Source organism: Plecotus auritus (assembly GCF_963455305.1).
Source record: "Plecotus auritus genome assembly, chromosome: 8".
Classification (NCBI taxonomy): domain Eukaryota; kingdom Metazoa; phylum Chordata; class Mammalia; order Chiroptera; family Vespertilionidae; genus Plecotus; species Plecotus auritus.
This window is the reverse complement of record NC_137782.1, coordinates 47427425-47451897: the sequence shown is the minus strand read 5'-3', so window position 1 is coordinate 47451897 and position 24473 is coordinate 47427425. Positions and strand designations below refer to the sequence as shown.

The following is a 24473-nucleotide window of genomic DNA, read 5'->3' as shown; positions in this document are numbered from 1 at the left end:
GGGGGCAGGATCTTTGACCACATGGGGGGAGCCATCTTGTGGGTTGGAGTGATAGTCAATCTGCATATTACTCTTTTATTAGATAGAATAGAGGCCTGATGCATGGATGGAGGCCAGATGGTTTGCCCTGAAGGGTGTCCCGGATCAGGGTGGGGGTTCCCTTGGGGCATGGGGCGGCCTGAGCGAGGGGCCTGTGGTAGTTTGCAGGCCTGTCACGCCCCCTAGCGACCCAAGCGGAGGCCCTGATATCTGGGGTTTATTTATCTTCTACAATTGAAACTTTGTAGCCTAGAGCGGAGCCAAGCCTTCTGCTCCCTCCATGGCAGCAACCATTTCTGTTAGAATTTATTTAACTTCTATAATTGAAACTTTGTAGCCTTAAGCGGAGGCCTGGGCCAGCCTGGATGTGTGGAAAGCTTGGCTTCCTCCATCGCCGGGGAAACCCAAGCCTCCCTCCTGCTCTCTCTGTGGCTGCAGCCATCTTAGTTGGGGTTAATTTGCATACTCGCTCCTGATTGGCTAGTGGGCGTGGTTAGTGGGCGTGGTTAGTGGGCGTGGTTAGTGGGCGTGCCTTTCGGGTGTATTGGAGTGATGGTTAATTTGCATATTACTCTTTTATTAGATAGGACTGGCAAATACCATCCACAAAGTAAGAATCTTAAAAGCAGCAAGAGAGAGACAGAAAGTTACATACAAAAAAACCCCCATCAGACTAGCAACTGATTTCTCAACAGAAACTCATCAGGCCAGAGGGAATGGAATGAAATATACAAAGTCATGCAAACGAAGGGTCTGAATCCAAGAATACTGTACCCAGCAAGACTATCAATCAATTTTGAAGGTGAAATCAGGAGCTTCACAGACAAAAAAGGACTAAGGGAATTTATTACCACCAAACCAGCAATGCAAGAAATGCAGAAGGGTCTGCTGTAAAACAACAAAAAAAAAGAAATAGGAAGCGAAGAAGGAACACAGGGGTAAAGAATAAAAATGGCGACAAATAAGTACCTATCAAAAATAACTTTAAATGTAAATGGATTAAATGCCCCAATCAAAAGACATAAGGTAACAGATTGGATAAGAAAACATGACCCATTTATCTGCTGTCTACAAGAAACCCACCTCAGAAAAAAAGACCCACACAGACTGAGGGTGAAGGGATGGAAAAAGGTTTTCCAGGTGAATGGAAATGAAAAAAAAGCTGGGGTAGCAATACTTATATCTGACAAATTAGATCTCAAAGTGTAGGACATAACAAGAGATAAGTAAGGACACGTCATAATACTAAAGGGAGCAAACCAACAAGAATTAATAACTCTGGTAAACATATACACACCCAATATAGGAGCACCCAAATACATAAAAAAACTCCTGGAGGATATCAAAGGAGAGATTGACAGCAATGCAATCATAGTAGGAGACTTTAATACTCCACTATCACCATTGGACAAATCCTCTAAACAAAAAATCAGCAAAGAAACATCAATCCTAAATGACTCACTAGACCAGATGGAATTAATTGACATCTTCAGAACATTTCACCCCAAAGCCACAGAATATACATTTTTCTCAAGTGCACATGGGTCATTTTCAAAGATAGACCATATGTTGGGTCATAGGCAAAGTCTCTTCAAATTCAAGAAGACAGAAATCATATCAAGCATCTTCTCAGATCACAGTGGCATAAAACTGGAAATCAACTACAATAAAAACAATGCAAAAAAATCAAACACATGGAGACTAAACAGCATGCTATTAAACAATGACTGGGTTACCACAGAGATCAAGGAAGAAATAAAAAACATCATGGCAAGAAATACACAACAATCCAGAATCTATGGGACACAGCGAAAGCAGTCTTGAGAGGGAAGTTCATAGCTCTACAAGCCTACTGCAAAAAACAAGAAACAATGGAAATAAATTACCTAACCCTACAACTCAAAGAGTTAGAAAGCGAGCAACAAGAAAAGCCCAGTGTAAGCAGAAGGAAGGAAATAATAAAGATCAGGGCAGAGATAAACGACCTAGAGACCAAAAAAACAATACAAAAGATCAACAAAACCAAGAGCTGGTTCTTTGAAAGGATAAACAAGATTGATGAACCTCTAGCCAGGCTCACCAAGAAGCAAAGAGAGAGGACCCAAATAAACAAAATCAGAAATGAAAGAGGTGAAATAACAACAGACGGCACCGAAATACAAAGGATTGTTAAAAAATACTATGAACAACTCTATTCCAACAAACTGGACAACCTGGAGGAAATGGACATATTCCTAGAAAAATATAACCTGCAAAAACTCGATCAGGAAGATTCTAAACATCTCAATAGGCCAATAACTATGGAAGAAATTGAAGCAGTCATTAAAAAGCTTCCAGCAAACAAAAGCCCAGGGCCAGATGGCTTCACAGGGGAATTTTACCGAACATTCAAGGAAGAACTAAAACCTATCCTCCTCAGACTATTCCAAAAAATTCAAGAGGAAGGAACACTTCCAAGCTCCTTCAATGAAGCCAGCATCACCCTAATACCAAAACCAGATAAAGATAACACAATGAAAGAGAATTACAGGCCAGTATCCCTCATGTACATAGATGCCAAAATCCTCAACAAAATTCTAGGAAATCGGATCCAGCACTACATCAAAAAGATCATACACCATGACCAAATAGGATTTATCCCAGGAATTCAAGGATGGTACAATATCCACAAATCAATAAACATGATACATCACATAAACAAATTGAGAGATAAAAATCACACAATCATATCAATTGATGCAGAAAAAGCATTTGACAAAATCCAACACCCTTTCTTGATAAAATCTCTCAACAAGGTGGGAATAGAAGGATCATACCTCAACATAATAAAAGCTATATATGATAAACCCACAGCTAACATCATACTGAATGGGCAAAAACTAAAACCATTTCCCCTAAGAACAGGAAGAAGACAGGGATGCCCACTTTCACCACTCCTGTTCAACATAGTACTGGAAGTATTAGCCATTGCAATTAGACAAGAAGAAGAAATAAAAGGCATCCAAATTGGAAAAGAAGAAGTAAAGCTGTCCTTATTTGCAAATGACAAAAACCCGAAAGACTCCATCAAAAAACTAATAGACTTAATAAATGAATTTGGCAATGTAGCAGGATACAAAATTAATGTCAAGAAATCTATGGCATTTCTATACACCAATAGTGAACTTACAGAAAGATAAACTAAAAAGGCAATCCCATTTACCATCGCACCAAAAAAATTAAGATACTTAGGAATAAACTTAACTAAGGAGGTAAAAGACCTATATGTGGAAAACTACAGGACACTGAAAAAAGAGATAGAGGAAGACTTAAACAGATGGAAGAACATACCATGTTCATGGATTGGGAGAATCAACATCATTAAAATGTCCTTACTACCCAAAGCAATCTATAGATTCAACGCACTCCCCATTAAAATACCAACGGCATATTTCACAGACCTAGAAAGAACTCTCCAAAAATTCATCTAGAATAAAAAAAGACCCCGAATAGCCACAGCAATCCTGAGAAAGAAGAACAAAGTGGGTGGGATCTCAATACCAGATTTCAAGCTGTATTACAAAGCCACTGTTCTCAAAACAGCCTGGTACTGGCACAAGAACAGACATATAGATCAATGGAATAGAATAGAGAATCCAGATATCGATCCAAACCACTATGCGCAATTAATATTTGACAAAGGAGGCATGAACATACAATGGAATCAAGACATTCTCTTCAATTAAATGGTGTTGGGAAAATTGGACAGATACATGCAAAAAAAATGAAACTAGACCACCAAATTACACCGTACACAAAAATAAACTCAAAATGGATCAAGGACTTAAACATACAACGAGAAACCATAAAAATACTAGAGGAATCCACAGCCAGAAAAATGTCTGACATATGCCGAAGCAATTTCTTCACTGATACTGCTCCTAAGGCAATGGTCGGCAAACTCATTCGTCAACAGAGCCAAATATCAATAGTACGACTGACATTTCTTTTGAGAGCCAAATTTTTTAAACTTAAACTTCTTCTAACGCCACTTCTTCAAAATAAACTCTCCCAGGCTGTGGTATTTTGTGGAAGAGCCACACTCAAGGGGCCAAAGAGCTGCATGTGGCTCGCGAGCCGCAGTTTGCCGACCACGGTCCTAGGGCAATGGAAACTAAAGAGAAAATAAACAAATGGGACCACATCAAAATTAAAAGCTTTTGCACAGCAAAGGAGACCATCAATAAAACAACAAGAAAGCCCACTGCATGGGAGAACATATTTGACAATGATATCAACGATAAGGTTTTAATCTCCAATATTTACAGGGAACTCATGCAGCTTAACAAAAAGAAGATAAACAACCCAATAATAAAATGGGCAACTGATCTAAATAGACACTTTTCAAAAGAAGACAGAAGGAAGGCCAAGAGACATATGAAAACCTGCTCAAATTCACTAATCATCAGAGAGAAGCAAATCAAAACAACAATGCGGTACCATCTCACACCTGTCAGAATGGCTATTATCAACAAATCAACAAATGACAAGAGCTGGCGAGGATGCAGAAAAAAAGGAACCCTCGTGCACTGCTGGTGGAAATGTAGACTGGTGCAGCCACTGTGCAGAACAGTATGGAGTTTCCTCAAAAAACTGAAAATGGAACTCCCATTTGATCCAGTGATCCCACTTCTAGGAATATATCCCAAGAAACTAGAAACACAAATCAGAAAGGATATGTGCACCCCTATGTTCATAGCAGCACAATTCACCATAGCTAAGATTAGGAAACAGCCTAAGTGCCCATCAGCAGATGAGTGGATTAAAAAATTGTGGTACATCTATACAATGGAATACTATGCTGCAGTAAAAAAGAAAGAGTTCTTACCATTTGCAACAACATGGATGGAGATGGAGAGTATTATGCTAAGTGAAATAAGCCAGGCAGAGAAAGATAAATATCACATGATCTCACTCATTTGTGGAATATAATAAACAACATAAACAAATGAACAAAAATAGATCCAGAGACAGAGAAACATCAATCAGAACGTCAAACCTCAGGGAAGGTAGGGGAGGGTGAAGGTAAGGGGGAGAGATCAACCAAAGGACTTACATGTATGCATATAAGGCTAATCAATGGACACAGACAACAGGGGGGTGGGGGCATCAATGGGAGGTGGGGGGTAATGGGGGAATGAGGACACGTATGTAATACCTTAATCAATAAAGAAATTTTTTTTAAAAATCACATACTATATCTAATTAGTCATGTTTAAATAACCTAAATGGTGTTAGATGTTTAAACCTCTTTGAAGATAACTTGAAGACTATAAGGATGAAAATCAAATGTCTTCAACCTCAAAGATTAAAAGAAATATGAGAAACCAACACAATTTTAAACTACCACAGTTCAAACTATTTTTTAATAGGCTTATTTCCCCAGTTTCATCCTATCTAATAAAGAGGGAATATGCAAGTTGACCATCATGCCCTCACAAAGATGATGGTGCCCATAGCCAATAAGGAGGGGATATGCTAACTGTCACACCCTCAAAGATGGTGACACCCACAGCCAATAAGGAGGGAATATGCTAATTGACTGTCACACCCTCAAAGATGGTGGCACCCACAGCCAAAAAGGGGGAATATGCTAATTGACTGCCACACCCTCAAAGATGGTGCCCACAGCCACAAGATGGTGGCACCCAGTCTCCTCAGCTCCGCCGGGGCAGGAGCTGCACAACACGGCTGGGCCCACCCCCAGGCGGGCCTGGCTGCTCTGTGTGCCTGCCTCCAGAGTCCCCCAGTCTCCTCAGTGCCCCCAGCCACCCAGGGCTGGCCCGAGGTGCAGGCAAACTTCGGATGGCAGCTGCCCAGCCACCCAGGGCCGCCCAAGGCTCAAGTAACCAGGGCGGGCCAAGGCTTGTGCTGCTGGCATTGGCAGCAGCAGAGGTATGATGGGGCGTCGCCTTGCCCTGATCGCCAAGTCACCTCCCGCCCAAGGGCTCCTGGACTGTGAGAGGGGGCAGGCCGGGCTGAGGGAGCCCCCCCGCTCCAGTGCATGAATTTTCATGCACCAGGCCTATAGTTGAGATAAAACTGACATCTTACATTGTATAAGTTTAAGGTGTACAACACGATGATTTAATACACATACACTGCAAAATGATTATCACAGTAGAGTTAGTTAACCTCTCCAACCTCTCATATAACTACCAATTATTTCTTGTGGTGAGAACAATGAAGATCTACTCTCTTAACATTTTTTAGCAGATTTTATATAGTACAAAGTAAGCAACACTGAGAAATAGTATCTACAAAAGCCCTTCCAAATGATAAACAGTCCTTGTTCCTAATGCTTTGGAAAGAGCATGGAATCTTTAAATTCAGATAATTATTATTAATTTCACAAATAAAGCACAATTGCATCTTTTAAAAGTGCTAACATAAAAGTGGGGTTTGCTTTCTCAGGGAAAAGCAAAAGGTGGGTGGAGGGAAGGATAGGCCTACACTGCACATAAAAATGTGTCCAAAACAAGGCAGACCACTAATCCACACGCTGCAACTCACCTGCAAAAGCATTCCCACAAGTGTCCTTATTGTTTTCAGCAGCTTCACTCAAGTACCATGCTCTGCTCCCTTCAGACACCTCTCACTGCCACTCATTTAAGCCTCTCACCCACACACACAAAGGACTACCATCTCAAATCCAAAGCTCCCTATAAGCCTAACAAAATTTTTCCAGAAAGGGAATATAAAGTGTTTTAACAGCTGAACAAGTTTTCTGTTCTATCTTATGCTATTATTCAACCTGAGAGTTTCTAAGGAACCTTTTGAATAACAAGCATCCAAACTGAGTTCAACTGAATCCCTGATGTCAGTAGATATACCCTAGAACACACATTTTTTCCAACCACACAGGCAATAAAATGTGAAGCACTTGATTACTTAACCATTCCTATCTGGCAGGGACACCTAGGATAAAGGTTTCATCTTTTCTAAGCCTCAGTGTCCTCATCAGTAAAATGGGGACACTGATAATAATCTCATTGGGTCCTCATGAAGATTCATTTATACAAAGAGTATACACTGAGTGCCTAATACATTGTTGGCATCATTTTGCACAGGGGGATAAAGCAGTGTTTGCAGCTATCACTAAGCTTATTGTGACAGAAACAAGAAGGAAATATGTAACTTCAGATCATGATATGTGTTAGGAAGAAAACTAAACAAAAAGTGTTCACTGGCTAGAGTCCTCAAGAAGGTCTCTTTAAGGAGGTGGCATGTGAGCAGAGGACACAGCCAGACACAAAAAGACCCAGAAGAGATCTCTAAACAGAACTCTAGAATCAGTGGATGATGGGATAAAGATAAATAAAGGAAGAAGACACTGAGTCTTGGCTTGAGTGACTGGACAGATGGTACACTGAGTGAGCTGGAGAATGAGATGAGGAATGCATAGTGCACAGCACAGTCCCTGATGAAGGGTTGTGTCCAACAAGCAATGGAAGTACTACTGCCACCATTACCACCCACCTATCCAGTTGCTCAAATGCAGCTAGAATAACATAAAATGTTACCATTTAGACTCTACATCCCAAACTAGTTTGAGGAAACTGAAACACTCAGCTTGGTGCTAAAACATTCGAGTTTGAACACAATGTGTCTTCACAACAATAAGTAAAAGTACATTAATTTCTGATGCACCAGGTCAGCAGGATCTACTTCCCTACATGTACTCACCCACAGGTGCTGGAGGCACTTCCATCTGCTGAAAATGACTTCTGTCTTGAGGAAAATATCCCGTTAAGATTTCAGGGGGCTGTGGCAATTCTGAAAAGAAAATACGTATTACTGCATGTATTATTATTGATTCATTATTTGCTACAAGTGAAAGGTACTCGTTTCAAAATTAAGGTGTCTAAAAAGATAACCCAGTTGTTGTTTTTTTTCTCTGAATAGTCTGTCTTCCTAAACAGGTAAAAAATGTGAATGTTGAGCCAATTTCAAATTGAGGGGTTTTTTCTCCCTTTTTCTTTTACCATTAATATAATTATTTGTTAGAATGAAAATATCTACAATGTACATGAAGAATATGTTACAAAGTATTTATTCAAGGACTTTCATCTCTGCTTCTAAGTCCATCTCCTTCCTCTCTTATACTCCAATTACATAGTGCCTGGTCCTAAAATTTTCATTAATATCTTTTTAAAAAGTTGTCAAAGTCAAAGAGATCAAGCACTATCTTTCAATGTCTTTCATGATTCTATCACATGATTACATATTCAGCAGTGCAAATGCAATGACAATGAGAATGAGAAAAAGGCTGAAACTACATTTTCTAATTTTCTGTTTGAAATTTTCACAACAGTAGTTCTTAATATTAATACAGATATTAAACATTTGCCTTAGACCAGGGGTGGGCAAACTTTTTGACTCGAGGGCCACAATGGGTTCTTAAACTGAACCGGAGAGCCGGAACAAAAGCATGGATGGAGTGTTTGTGTGAACTAATATAAATTCAAAGTAAAGGAGCGGAGGGGAGAGCAAGAGAACCCTCTGCTCTTTCGGCTCCACGGGCTGGATAGAACAGCCAAACGGGCCAGATCCGGCCCACGGGCCGTAGTTTGCCCACAGCTGCCTTAGACCATACTTCTAACCTCAACTGTAAGGAACTACCTTGAAAATTCACAATTTAAGATTCTACTTTATTTGTTATGGCTTAGACAGAAATTGTACAATCCGTTGTTAAAAATCACAATCATGCAAGAAGCCAATAAATGGCATTTACCACCGTTCTTGTTAACAGTGGTACCAACAGTCACAGCAACTGCAGTGCAGCACTGATGCAGAGAAAAATGTGGTAGCAGAAACACTTTTTATACTTTTACCACTCCATCACATACATTTTATTGGCCTTTTTTTTTCTTTGAATCAATTCAAATGCCTTCCATTTTCAAGGCACTCTATTGGGCATAAAATAACAAGAACACAAATAGAGCCACCAACAGTTCTATGGCTAATAGATGTCGGGCCTCATGCTGAGCTCTTTTCAGGCACTGTCTCATTTAATCCTCACAATAATGTTATAAGACTAGAGGCCCGGTGCACGAAATTCGTGCACGGGGGAGGGGGGCGTCCCTCAGCCCAGCCTGCACCCTCTCCAATCTGGGACCCCTCGAGGGATGTCCGACTGCCCATTTAACAGACAGTCGGACATCCCTCTCACAATCCAAGACTGCTGGCTCCCAATCCTAGCCTGCCTGCCTGCCTTCCTGATTGCCCCTAACCGCCTCTGCCTGCCAGCCTGATCACCCCCTAACCACTCCCCTGCCAGCCTGTTTGCCCCTAACTGCCCTCCCCTGCAGGCCTGGTCACCCCTAACTGCCCTCCCCTGCATGCCTGGTCCCCCCCAACTGCTCTCCCCTGCAGGCCTGGGTCCCTCCCAACTGCCTTTCCCTGCAGGCCTGGTCGCCCCCAACTTCCCTCCTCTGCCGGCTTGGTCACCCCTAACTACCCTCCCCTGCTGGCCTTATCGCCCACAACTGCCCTCCCTCGCAGGCCTGGTCCCTCCCAACTGCCCTCCCTTGCTGGCCATCTTGTGGTGGCCATCTTGTGTCCACATGGGGGCAGCCATCTTGTGGGTTGGAGTGATGGTCAATGTGCATATTACTCTTTTATTAGATAGGATAGAGGCCTGGTGCAAGGGTGGGGGCCAGCTGGTTTGCCCTGAAGGGTGTCCCGGATCAGGGTGGGAGTTCCCTTGGGGCGTGAGGCAGCCTGGGCAAGGGGCCTGTGGTGGTTTGCAGGCCGGCCACGCCCCCTGTGACCCAAGCGGAGGCCCTGGTATCTGGGGTTTATTTATCTTCTACAATTGAAACTTTGTAGCCTGGAGCGGAGCCAAGGCTTCTGCTTGCTCCGTGGCGGCAGCCATTTCTGTTGGAATTTATGTATCTCCTATAATTGAAACTTTGTAGCCTTAAGCGAGGCCTGGGCCGGCCAGGGTGCGGAAAGCTTGGCTTCCTCCATCACCGGGGGCAACCCTAGCCTCCTGCTCTTTCCAGCTCCGTGGCTTCTGCCATTTCTGTTTGGGTTTATGTATCTTCTATCATTGAAACTTTGTAGCTTTGAGTGGAGGCCTAGGCCGGCAAGGACAGGCGGAAAGCTTGGCTTCCTCCATTGCCAGGGAAACCCAAGCCTCCCTCCTGCTCTCTGTGGCCGTAGCCATCTTGGTTGGGTTTATTTGCATATTTGCTCCTGATTGGCTGGTGGGCGTGGCTGGTGGGCGTGGCTGGTGGGTGTAGCGGAGTGATGGTTAATTTGCATATTACTCTTTTATTAGATAGTATGTTCTTTCTCACTGTCCCAATTTTGGGCTGAGAACCCATATTAACATACCCCTACATGAAAAACAGTCCAAACATGCAAGTGTAAAACATTGAGAAAAATCTCTAGCTCATGGTAATGAGTGCTCAAAAAAATTTGTTATTGTTAAAGAAATAACACGTCAAACTGGTCTCACAAAAAGAAAATCTTTTAGGCCCCTTCACCAAAAAAGCAATAAATACAGCCCAGCCAGTATGGCTTGGTAGTTGAGCGTGGACCTATGAACCAGGTCACAGTTCAATTCTGATCAGGGCACAAATCCCCAGTAGGAGGCCAGGCAGGAGGCAGTGGATAGATGATTTTCTCTCATCATTGATGTTTCTCTCTCTCCCTCTCCATTCCTCTCTCTGAAATCAATAAAAACATACTCTAAAAAAACAAGAATAAATACAAATGTATCCTCCGACTGACAGTAGAAGAGAGAAAAAAGGTCAAGCTCATGTAAGTTAACACAAGAAAAGTAAGTTGGGGGGGACTTTTTTTTTTAATCTAATGTCCCTTTTCTTAGAATTAAACACTAGAACCAATCCTATATAATAAAGAGCTAATATGCAAATGGTCATCACAACCTCTTGCCCTCACACTGGGGCCGGGGGACCTGAGGCCGTGCCCCCGCCCCCCACCCCAACACCGGGCCGGGGGACCTGAGGCTGCACCCCCTGCCCTACGGGGCTTGATGGGTGACTTGAGGCTGCGCCCCCCACCCTGCGGGCTTGACAGGGGTGGGGCTGGCCGGGTCTGGGTCTCACGCGATTTCGAGATGCACGCGGGTGGGCGGGGACTTGACTCTGGGTCCCACAACGCACCCCAGACTCTGACAGGAGGGAGATTTTCATATACATTTTACTAATTTTCTTTCATCTCTGACACTTCTATTATAGAGAAAGGGCAAATAGCAGTATTGAAAGATTTCCTCTAATTAATTCCCTTTTAATGTACACTAATTTCGTGCACCAGGCCACTAATATATTTATATTTTAACTGAATGCATCAGAATGATTCCAAAGAGTTACCAATCTGATCGGTCTGGTAAGATGCAGAGCACAGTGCAGGGACTTCTGAAGGAAGAATAAAAAGTCCATCCAGAATGCCATCGATTTCAGCCTGTAGATTTGGCTCCACGTTAGCACGAAGTTTAGATAAGAATTCAACGGCACCAAGATCAACCAAATGCTGGACTGCTGGGGAATACTGAAAGCATAAGAAGAGTGTCTTGTGAAAAACAGTATACATCAAAGTCTCTAGACTTTATCTCATAGCACTTTGGGTATACCAGATGCTCCTTTTTAAAAAACTAAATCTTGCACTGAAATACCCAAAAGAACTTCCATGAATAGGACATAGGTTTATAGAGACATAAAACATTTAACAACAACTACGAGAGAAAAACCCAGACACTGAACACTATAATTCCTACTTATTACTTCTGTCTACTGACATTCACCCTCTCTCTCCTACCTCCAACCAGCCAAAGGGTGCAAAGTAATAAGAATCACCCTCGCCCTCGCCAGTTTGGCTCAGTGGATAGAGTTCCCTGCGGACTGAAGGGTCCCAGGTTCAATTCCAGTCAAGGGCACATGCCCAGGTTGTGGGCTCAATCCTTAGTGTGGGGCATGCAGGAGGCAGCCAATCAATGATTCTCTCTCATCATTGATGTTTCTATCTCTCTCTCCCTCTCCCTCCCACTCTGAAATAAGTAAAAATACATCTTTTTTTTAAAAAAATCACCCACAACTGCACAGTGATTGACAGTTTTGAACGGTTAAACCTGCAATTTGACATCTGACTCTGGCAACCATTCTCAAGATATGCTGAGGAACATAAATCTGAAAAACAAATATAGAAAAGGCAATTTAACACCCCTTGTGAGATTTATTAATCGTGGTCTGTAACATTATCTTTAAACGAGTCCTTTTTCATATGGACACGCCCAATTTTTAACATGCAAATAACAGAACACAAGGAAAAACAGAATGACAGCTATTAACCTCCCCCAGATGATTCCAAAACCCAGAATCTACCAGAACTCAGAAGATCTGTGTCACTTCAGAGCACAGTGGCGACAACGTGAGATTCAACATCACAAATCAAAGAAAAAGGAAACGTGGTCATATAACCAAATGAGTTAAAATGCACCGTCCCCGGTTGTTTTTCAAAAACCTTTTACATGAACTTTCCAACAAATGCTCCAATGCAATGACTAAGAAACACTCGTTCCTCTGATTCTTTATGTCGAGATGCTCGTACCTTCACCAGCCTGTTCAGAAGGCTGAGAACCTCTGCTTTCATGGGGACGGACGGGAAGTTGAACCACTGCAGCAGGTGCACGAACAGCAGCCGGTCCTGGGCCAGGTCGGCGGCGCCGATCAGGTTGAGCTCCACCTTGCAGAGCACGGTCCGCAGGGCGCGCTCGCGGATCTCCGCCAGCTGGTGACCTGCCGGGGACACGCCGCTCGCAGCCGGTCTCGACTCCCCTCCGCCCCCAGCCTCCCACCCGCAACCTGCCGCAAGACCGTGGTTACGCAGAACCGGGGGCGGGGGGAGGGGGCGCAGGGTCAGAGGGCGGGGGTCGGCGGGGTCAGGAGGACAGAGAGAAACCAATGCTTCCATCAGATGGGCCGCTGGTGCTCTCGGGCTACGCACTGCGGCGTTGACACCAAGTCCGACAGGGGTCCCCGGGGACTGCCCTGGTCAAGCCGGGACCAGAAAGGAAACGTGACACGGCCATTTTCAGCCAGTGGCAACGACAGGAGGGCGAATCCCGCGAGGGCGGCTCTGTTACCGAGTTTCCTGATGAGCCCCGTCAAAACCATCGCGTCCCGCTCCTTCAGCCGCCACCGGAGAATTAAACCGCCGCGCCACAGCGTCCGGCCACGATGACTGTCCCCCCGGAAACTCGGGCCGTGGGACAGCGGGTTCCGCTACGCCGAGGCAAACTACCCGACAGGAGAGAGCCATTCCGCGAGCTGCTCCCGGCCCTGCCTCTCAAGAGAAGCTTGCGGGTTTTTCTATAATGACTACCACGCAGTTCCCAGACAGCCGTCTCGCAGGTAGGGACCGGAAAGAATGAGGAGGCAAGCGGAGGTGGAACCGGCTTTGGCCGCCGGGCACGTCGGGACTTGTAGTTCTAGGCCCAGCCGTGCTCCGGTCCAGGAATTCCGGGCCTGCTACCGCGCCCGCCTGCCTGGGTTCCCGCGTCTGAGCGCGGGCTCCTGACAGAACCCCAGCCCAGCCCTGCACCCTCGCTCTGCGGGGATTCGCTTTTGACCCTGCCAGGCTGGGTTCTCGGGGGCCCAGAACTTTACAATTTAGAATGCAGAGTTTTGTTTTGTTTTGTTTTGTTTTGTTTGGATTCCCTTACTCCGCGTTACTAAATGACTTACCCTCTTTTAACTGTGTAATGTACCTCCAAAGTCAAACAGTGTGTCGGATAAGTTCAGTATGAACAAGCAAGCCACAAGAGGAAAGAGATGGGGAAAAGGAGATAAGAGAGCAGAAAAAAGGGAGCTGCAGACAGAAGTAAAATTGGGTAAAGGGGGGCCGGATAAAGGTTTGAATTCGTATTTGAATGCACCAAAGTTGACTTTTGCACTAACACATGTGAACAAAGAGGGGAAACATTCTAAGCAATGGGAAAGCAAGGACAAAATTGAATTTGTAAAATGGTTTGCATTTTAGAGAATATTTTATCTCACTGACCTTTTCAGTTTCCTGGGAAAGGGATGTCAAGGCAGCTATTCCCATTCCTAGCTTGAAAAAAAAACAAAAAAAAAAACGGGGAGGGGGTAGTGGAAGGGGTTTAAAATCAAAGAAGTGCCTCACCCAAGGTCACGTCAACTAGTAAGTGGGGAATTAAGCATCTGGCCTTAATTTTCTTTGTAATAAATATTCTTAGGACCTTGCTTCCTTTGCATGTGTAGAGAGTGACCTTTGAACAAATCTTGAAAGATAAGTAGGAGTTTATTTGCCAGGCAAAGGAATGGAGTAAAGGGATTCCTGCCAGAGAAAACACTACATGCAAAAAAGGCAAGGATTCAGAGGGAGTCTGTCAAAAGAAGGGGAATGAGAAATTATAGGTGACCAAATTAGCTCTGGGGGGAGGAGAGAGAGGAGAGGGAGCGGAAGGGGGGCTGATAGCGTGTTGGTTATTCTTGAGTTGCTCCCAACTCCCCCTCCCCCCTCAGCCAACCTCTGCAGTAAGTGATCTGTACCTTCCAGCCTTCCAGGCCCTTGGCTTCCAGTTGTTGTGGAAATCAGAGAGTGGGAGGAAAGAGAGGTGTGGGTATTTAATTGAGACTCCACTAGCCCATACCTAGGCCTGCCTGGCCAAGATTTTAACAGTGGCTTCCTTCTTCCACCCTAGGTGACAGCTCCTGGTGGACGGGGCCAAGTGGACCAAAAGTAGAAATCAATCGTGGAGGCAGTTCCACCAGCTGAGAGGTTTCAGTAGTTATCCAGGCATCAAGGTTTTAGACATGGATTTGAGGTGTCAAGATCTAAATACACGTGACAGGATAGAGGAATAATGGAAATAACTTTTCATTAATATTTCTAAGATGAACAATCTTGGATGATAAGAAACTGGGGCCCTGGCCCGTGTTGCTCAGTTAGTTGAAGCGTCGTCCCATGTACCAATAGGTGGCAGGTTCGATTCCGGTCAGGGCACATACCCAGGTTTTGAGTTCAGTCCCTGGTCAGGGTGCCCAAGGTGCATGGAGAAGGCAACTAATGGGTGTTTCTCTCTGGTCCCTCAGGGCAGGCAAGCATTCTGTGTGTCTTCCAGGAAAGTCACCTGGACACCAGCCTGTCTCATTTAAAAATAAAGATCAGGACTTATTAATAATTCTGATCTCTAACAAGGAAAAATGGTTAGCACCTGATGTTTCATGCCACACTTACGGATTTTCCTAATCATGCCCATAACTTTGTCCTATAAATTTACATAATATTTAACTTTTAGGGGACTGTCGAATTCTAACTTATCTTCCCAATACCAAAATAGAAAGTTAATAAATATTTCATAGCATTTAAAAGTGGGAGGATTGAAACAAGGTATATTCATGTTCCATTTCTAATAGCAGAGCAACATGGATTTGAACTCTGCTTTCTCTGCACAGTTTAATAAATAGGGGTCTTAATTATAGATGCAGAGAAGCAGAAAAGAATGTCTACCATCACCATCTCTGCTCAATATTGTATTGGAAATTTTATTCAGAATAACTAGGCAAGAAAAAAGAAATAAAAGGCATCCAGATTAAAAAGGAAGAGTAAAGCTGTTTCTATTTACAGCTGAGATGACCTTATATATAGAAAATCCTAAGGAATCCACAAAGAAATTATTAGAGCAAAGAAAATACTTTAGCAAAGTTGCAAAATACAAAATCAATATGCAAAATCAGTTCTATTCCTATACAATAGCAATCAACAATCCAAAAATTAAGAAAAATGATTTCATTTATAATAACTTCCAAAAGTATAAAATACTTAGGAATACTAGTAAATTTAACACAACAAATTTAATACTTCTACACTGAAAACTATAAAACATTATTGAACAGAATTAAAGACCTAAATAAATCCATCCTGTATCTGGATTTGAAGATTTAGTATTATTAAGATGGCAATACTCCCAAACTGAATTACAGATTCAACATAATCCCTTTCAGCTGCCTTTCTAGGAGACATTGACAAGCTTATCCATCTGGGAATAATATAAACATTATTGGCTTATATTCATATGGAAATTAAGGGAGTCAGACTGCCCAAAACAATCTTGAAAACAAAGTTGAAAGATTTACACTTCCCAATTTCAAAACTTATTACAAAGCTTCAATGTTCAAAACTGTCTGGTACTGTAATAAGGGCAGACATATATATCAATGGAACAGAATTGAAAGTCCAGAAATAGTCACTGATATTTATGGCCAATTGATTATCAACCAGTGTGCCAAAACAATTCAATGAGGAAAGAACAGTCTTTTCAACAAATGGGAGAAGTGGATAGTCATATGCAAAAGAATGAATTTGGATCCATACCTCATACCATATTAAAAAAAACACACCTCAAAATGGATCAAAGACATAAATGCAAGAGTTATAACTGTAAAACTGTCAGAATAGAACATAGGCCTGAATCTTCATAAGCATGAATTAGCCAATGGTTTCTTAGACATGAAAGCATAGCAAAAAAAAAAAGACAAATTAGCCCTAGCTGGTTTGGCTCAATGGATAGAGTCCTGGGGGTCGAGGGGCCCATGAGGGAGGCAACCAATAGACATGTTTCTCTCACATCGATGTTTCTTTCTCTGTCTCTCCTCCTCCCTTCCACTCTCTCTAAAAACCAATGGAAAAAATATCTTGAGGTGAGGGTTAACAAAAAAAAAGATAAATTGTACATCATATAAATTTAAAACTTTTGTGCTTCTAAGGACATTCTTAAAAAAGTAAAAAAAAACACCTGAGAATGGGAGAAGATATTTGTGAATCACATACCTAATAAGTCTATTATCTAGAATATGCAAAGAACTTTTACAACTCAACAACAAATAAATTCAATTAAAAACTGTGCAAAGGATCTGAATAAGATGTATAAATAGCCAATAAACACATAACAAGATTATAAACATCATTATTCATCAAGGAAATGCAAATAAAAAAATCAGAATGAGATACCACTAGGATAGCTATAATCAAAAATAGGGGAAATAACTTTGTGGAGAAAATTGGAAATCTCATACATTGCAGCACTATTTACATTAGCCAACCGTGAGCCCTGCTGATGTGCCTCAGTGGTGGAAGGTTGTCCTTATGACACAGGAGATAATGGTTCAATTCCTGGTCAGGGCACATGCCGAGGTTGCAAGCTTGGTCCCCGGTAGGGAGTGTGCAGGAGGCAGCTCATCAATGATTCTCTCTCATCATTGGTGTTTCTTTCTCTCTCTTTCCCTTCCTCTCTGAAATCAATATATATATATATATATATATATATATATATATATATATATATATATATATATATATTTTTTTTTTTTAAATAATCAATGGTAGAAGCAACCCAAATGTACCCTGTGGAGGAATGGGTAAACAAAATGTAGTATATTCAGCCTTAAGAAAAAATGAAGTAGTGATACCTGCTACAACATGCATGAACTTTGAAAATATTACATTCAGTAAAAGAAGCAAGTCACAAAAGGCCACGTATTGTATGATTCCATGTATCTATGTATTAGTCTGTTCAGGCTGCCATAACAAAATGCCACAGGCTGGGTGGATTAGACAACAGAAATTTATTTTTGCACAGTTCAGTGGAGGTGAGAAGTCCAAGATCAAGGTGCTGGAAAAACTTGGTTTCTGGTGAGAGCCCTCTTCCTGGCTTGAAGAGAGCTGCCTATAACTGTGACCTCACGTGGCCTCTCCTCTCTGTGTGCAGGAGGGAGAGAGAAGCTCTCTGTTTACTCTTCCTCATCCTACAGGGACACCAGTTCTATAGGATTAGGGCCCTACCTTTTCAACCTCATTTATCCTTAATTACGTCCCTAAAGGAACTCTCTCCAAATACAGTTACATTGGGAGTTAGGGCTTCAACATATGAATTGGGGTGTGTGGGGGAGGGACAATTCAGCCCATAACAATACAAAATATTCAAAATAGGCAATTTCATAGAGCCAGAAAGAAGATTGTTGTTTGTTAGGGGCTGGTGGGAGGGGGAATGGGTGGTGACTGATAATGGGTACAAAGCCTTGTAGGAGTGATGGAAATGTTTTGGACCTAGTTAAGATGATGGTTGCACAACATTATGAATTTACTAAATGCTGCTGAATTGTACACTTTACTTTTTAAAACTAAAAGACAGTTTTATTAATAAAGAGATCTCATAGCCAATTGGAAAGCTGCAGATGCCACATTAAGAGTCAGGCAGGACTTGTAAAAGGTATGTTCTTACAGGATGTTCAGATATCTCTTTTTATTTTCCACCGAATAGTACACTTCGAATTTCCCCTCAATTTAAAAAAGTAAGTGGAACTTTTTTTAAAAGTCAGAGAATAACAACTTTTGGCAAGTATATGGAGAAATTGCAACCTTTATGCACTGAAATGTAAAATGTTGCAACAGTTTTGGAAAATAGTCAACAGTTCCTCAATAAGTTAAATGTAGACTCTGTAGAGTGACTGTATGATGCAGCAATTTCACTTCTAGGTATGTACCCCCCACCCCCAAATGAAAGCATGTGTACTCACAAAAAGGTGTACATGAATGTTTATAGCAGCATTATTCATAAGAGCCAACATGTAGAGACAACCCAAGCATCCATCAATGGAGGAATAAACAAAATGTGGCTCATTTATACCAGGACATATTCTTTAAAAGGAATGAAATTATAGGTCCTGGCAAGTTAGCTCAGTTGGTTAAGCATCATCCCCATATGCCAAGGTTTCAAGTTCAATCCCTGGTCAGGGCACATACAAGAATCATCCAATGAATGCATAAATAAGTGGAACAGCAAATCAATATTTCTCTGTCTCCCTCTCTCTCAAATCAATAAATTTTTAAAAATAGTAAAAAGAATGAAATTGTAATACATGCTACAACATGGATGAGCCTGAATATATTATTATAAGTCAGGCCAGACACATAAGGACAAATACTATATGATCCCACTTGTAGTCTTTGAGGACATTCGAGTCAGGTCAAGAACCTGTATGAGGAGGTTAGAATCACAGATTGTAAGACTTCCAAATGAATTCAGAGATTGTGGTCACAGTTTTGTTTGTTTACTTGTTTATTTTCACCCAGTGGCCATGGGCCTCCAGAGTGTCAGTCAGTGCTTAGTTTGTTTATAATATTTTTATCTGCACAAATGCACTATTATTCTGTGGCTTTCACCAGACTCCCCAAGCATTACTAGTATATCAACCTGCAGATAAAGAAAGAGAGGGATCTCGTCCACTCCTGCCTTTGTCAGATGTGGAAACTGAGGTCAAGGTCACAGAGTTGGCTCAAGGAGATTCCGCTTCTCTTTCCCACCAAGGTATTCTGAGTTTCAGTTGACTTTCCCTGTGGGAGCCTTTCCATTTTTTAAGGGCACTGCTAGAACTAGCTGTCCTTGGAACAAAGGAAGGGATTGTGGCGCAACCCCTGACTTTGCGGGTCCTGCCTTCACTGAGTCCGGTGGGAGTCCTTTAATGAGGGAGGGAGGAGGGCGACCAGAATAGAAGCAGAGAAAGGGTACAGTGTTTGCTGACAGCGACGACGGGGAGGGAGAGGTGCCGACTGTAACTCTTTGGATGTCCTTTGGCCTGAATGACTCCCCTGAGATTGAGGCAGGAACTGGAACAATGGTTCCCATATCAGAGCATAATCTAGATGCAGTGCTGGCAACAGCAGGCCCGGCTTCCAAGGGAGAGGATGGAGAGCGCTCTGCAGCAGGGCCTTCCCAGAACAAAAGGAGAAGGAAGAAACCTGGGTTCAGCACAGTGACCACAAAGACCAAACGGGCCGCTGATGAAGCACCCAGCCAGCCAAAGAAATGTAAGCCCTCTTCTTGGCGAGAACTAGCTGTTTTAGTAATAAGATCCTTTCTCAGGAAGGCAGGTGTTTCGCAGACCATTCAGCTTAATGAACACACATCAATAGGTTTGGCTGAAAACCTCACAACACCGAAGAACAGAATACTTAAATCCAATAGTGAAGGTGCCAGAGTGGTCCAGTAAGTGACGGCTGGATGCCCAGAAATGGTGCCCTTTTCCAATAAGTCTCAGAAATGTTGTGCCAAGTGGCACAATGCTCAAAAGAAGTGTTAGTTAAATTTGTAGATTAGAATTATCATCTAATTATATTGTGGGGCATAGTCTCTCCAGCACGAAGCAGTAGTCAGGAAGAGCCTATTCCAGTGGGAGCAATGTCCTTCCTGGGACGAGAAGGGGTGAGCTCAACACTGCTGCTTGTGCAGCGGCTCTCAGGCATCAGCTCACCGGACTCACTTGGGGATGGTGAGAGACACGGTGACGGATGCGGAAGATCCCAGCAACAAGTCACTTTCCTGTCTGCGACTATGAATCTGCCTCTTTCAGCCGATGTGGACAGCAACTACAAGGGATGTAGGTTTGCTTTTTTTGTATCCACAAAATGAACAGTGAGGAGGTCTGAGGCATATTAGTGAGACTGTCCTGACAATGACCTGTATGCTGCTGCCAGAATTTGAATTATTTACTCTGTGAAAAGTAAAAGTTATTTTCCTGTGATGTCAAATGTATAGGTTTCTGTTTATATATTTTAAGAAATCATATATACTGACTATTACCTAAGGATATTCTACAATAATATTTAACATGAATACATTTTAACGGGGAATAAAAAAGAAACTAAAAATCATTATGGAAAAAAAATGTAGTACATAAATACAATTTGTATCTAAACATCATATAGGTAAATGTTACATGAGCTGGTTGGCATTAGAAATTGCAAAAATATCTTATGTGATTAACTGGTGTACATTTGACAGCAAATGAAGCAATTTTATTTCTAGCATCATAAGAATAAACATGCACCCTGGCTGGTATGGCTCAATTGGTTGAGTGTTGGCCCATGCATGAGGTCACCAGTTCAATTCTAGGTCAGGGCACATGCCCAGATTTCAGGCTTGATTCCACTAGGGGGCGTGCAAGGAGCAGCTGATCCATGTTTCATTGATGTCTCCTCTCTCCTCCCTTCTACACTCTAAAATCAATAAAAACATTTATTTAAAAGTGTACTGAATAATGTATAAGTTCCTTTGTGGCCACATCTACAGTTTACTCAGTGTCACTTTACATTAAGGAAACGAAATCCTATTTCCCAATCACAGTCACAAAATTCTGTGGCTATTTTCTGACAATCTTTTCAGGGCATATATTCATCTTTCTTCACACAGAGAAACAGGCAATGAACAAGTGTTGTTCCCAACGGAAAAGCTGTCCCTCAAGACAGTGTTGAATTCAATGCTATTAAGTAGCTGAGGAAGGATAAAGATCTTCCTTGTTCAGATCTTGTTTTACCAAACTAGGTTTTCCACTTAGAAGTATTGATCAGTTCCGCAGGAAATCCTTGTGGCTAGGGGGCTTATTTTATTGCAAAAAGGGACACGTTCTCTTGGAAACTGTTAGCCTTTTTCCTAAGCAAGCTTAATTGGGTAACACTTGGGAAAAATAAAAACAAGTTTATATTGTAGAGCAACCAGGTATATGCATTGTGGGGGAGGAACACACTTTCCTGTATCCCCAAAGTTCTTCTGGCTAGTCTAATAATCAAATAGACCTGGGACAGATTAGCAAATAACCAAATTTAATACATACATATGGGAACCCCGCATACGTGAGAGAGCCAGACACCCCAAACGCACCAGAGGTTCAGCGACAGAAAAAGAACATGGGACATAATACATCCTGAGCTAGGGATGAGGTGAGGTGCTTTGAGGGCTTCTAAGGGTCACTGCAGGATGGTGAGACAAGCAGATGCTTAGTGAATATGAGTCTGACCTGTTCTATAGACAGGGCAAAAGAGGTTATCTCTGACAATCACTTATCATAGCCAAGGCCCCTATTTCAAGTTCTTCTAGGCAGTTAAGGGAGGGGCAGAAGTTTCTTTTGAGCCTGATACTAACTTGCCTTTAGCTCCAAACAATCTGCTCACCACAGAGGCACATATTGGGGTGACTGGTTCTAAACCCCCACGGTGTGATGTCTAATAAGACTCAATCACTGTCTATTTTAATACCTGTCCGTATTTTCTCTACTCTGGGACCTAAGTGCCAAAGTGCCTGGCCAATAAGAATCCCAATAATATTTGAGTGAATATCACTGCCCCTTCATTTTTTCTCTTCTATCTTTCTTCTGTTATGTGTGTACCATTGGGAGGAATTAGTGACACGGTGGAGGAGGAGGGGACGAAGTCCCCCTGCCTGAGTCAGAAGATGAAGGGTGTTGTGCTGGTTTGGAGAACCAGCTCAGTCATGGAAGTACCTCCCTGTGGGCACAGCATGCATCCAAACTGCCTTCTCTGGGTTGGAGTTGAGTAGTTCCTTTCGTGAAATCTGAAAAATAAGACGCCTTGCCACGCTAGCAGTGAGCAGCTGTGCATCACAGCAGGTTGCCTAGGACCAAACCAGAGAGGGTCGGACCTGCATTGCCACCATGTGCCCACCATCCAGATATCATTGCTGACATGTACACATAAGGAACTGTTTGACATTGAAACGGGGACTCAGAACTGTTGGACATTGAAATTGGGACTCAAACATTTTTTGTTATTATATGTTTATTTCTAGTCTGCAGAGGCAAGATTTTTTAAAGGAAAGAAATGGGGGGGGGGGAATAGATACAGAGGCAAAGAAGCATTGAGCAGACTGTCAAACTACAGCGGGAAGGCAGGGGAGGTTGGGAGTGGGGGCTTTAAGAGATCAACCGAAGGACTTGTACGCATGCATATAAGCATAAACAATGGATACAAGACACTGGGGGGAAGGGCAGGTAAAGGCATGTACTGGGGGGTAGGGGAGGTTGGGGGGGGAGGTCAATGGGTGAAAAAAAAAAGGAGACATATGTACTACTATTTGTAATACTTCAAACAATAAAAAAAAAGAGTACAACTCTGGAAATTCAATTTGTAAACCATTGCTCTTGGCCATCTTAATTCCAACTTGTTGGGAAACAAAATTGAATCTGAGATAACAATCTCTTTGAAGGGCATGTTCCATAACTGAAGGAAGGTATTCAGGGGAAGTCCAATTCCTATTTGAACATTTGCAGCCTTTTTCAACAACTGCTCTTTCATAAAGAATCATTTCTCTATTCATTACAGATTTACTTACTGGCTTTAACAACCCAAGCAATGGTGAGTTTTTCTAACAAGGAAAAAGAGGCAGTACATCCTGCATACTTTTCAAAGGTGTGTCTCTGTTAGGAAAAACTATCCAGGGTGTGGTAGAGGCCACAGTGGGAAGTAACAGGCTTATCCAAACAACAGCTTTAGGGGACACCTCATGCACAGACAATGGAAAACTCACCAACTGGTGCAGGCTTACTGGGATGTTCAGATTGGAGCCAGGAACAAACAAAAAATAGTCTTATTAAACATTTTGAAGTCATTTTTAAAGTCTTTTTTAAAAATTCTGTTTAACAGTGATACATTTCTTTACACAATTTGAAGGGCATTACAATACAAAGCAAAATAGGGGTCAATTGAAGGAATTCCAAATAATACATAATAGCTTGAATCTGTGTGAAAACCCTTTACGTAAAGTGAATATCAATACACAACATAGTTCACCCACCTGGGCATGAAAACTTAATGGGATCTGCCTCATATCGTTAGAGGAACTGCCCTATTTACCTTTTCCGTATCCAGAAACAAAGGATCACACATGATTTAACTGTGGTTACAAATAAAATACCTAATTCTTTATCTCTTTGTTTATTCAAAATTATTTTTCTCAAAACTTAATTGCAGTGGTACGTAAGGCAAAAGTCTACAGCATAATATTCACTCCCTTATACCCCAGCAAAGAATTATTTTTTAAAAGAAAATATCTGACAATGTTTTGGAGGAAAAAGTGTGACATTTTTTGAGTAGCAATGGAATGTTGTTTTAGTGGGTGGAAACAGTAACAACACACATTCAGAAACACTTTTTCGTATTTAATGGAAAATACTTTTCAAACATATTGCAGTTTATCTATAGGAGAAAATCAATGTACAGAAAAGTGAAATGTATTGCTCCTTTTCAGAATCATAAAAATTAGACAAAAACTTAAGACTTTATTTACATGGATGATGGAATAAAAACTCTAATATATAGCAATATTTTTAACAGTGATTATGTTAATGAGGTCTGGTAATCTGTGCTTTTCTTTGGTTTTACTAACATTATGATATAGATACAGATAGATAGATAGATAAACAGACAGATAGATGATAGGTAGGTAGACTGACTTGAAAAACAACCAGTTTATATCAATGGTTTTCCATACATATATTTTAAGTATGGGAGTACATTTAAAGCAGAATCACTTATTTCACTTAAAAAAGCTGTAT

General features: G+C 42.0%; 1 protein-coding gene across 4 annotated transcripts in view; it reads right to left on the bottom strand.

Annotated features, from left to right (window-relative positions):
- Positions 1-13269, bottom strand: part of RTTN (rotatin) — a 129590-nt gene extending 116321 nt beyond the window's left edge. For all 4 annotated transcript variants that reach the window (XR_013961539.1, XM_080686468.1, XM_080686470.1 and 1 more), the window contains exons 1-4: positions 13190-13269; positions 12655-12842; positions 11421-11598; positions 7765-7854 (exon numbers count right to left, since the gene is read on the bottom strand). Coding sequence is in view for 3 of the 4 variants with exons in the window: in XM_080686468.1 (XP_080542594.1) it covers positions 7765-7854; positions 11421-11598; positions 12655-12842; positions 13190-13220 (487 nt within the window). In the remaining variant the exon portion in view is untranslated. The remainder of the gene's footprint in view (positions 1-7764; positions 7855-11420; positions 11599-12654; positions 12843-13189) is intronic.
- Between the last annotated feature and the right edge of the window lie 11204 nt (positions 13270-24473).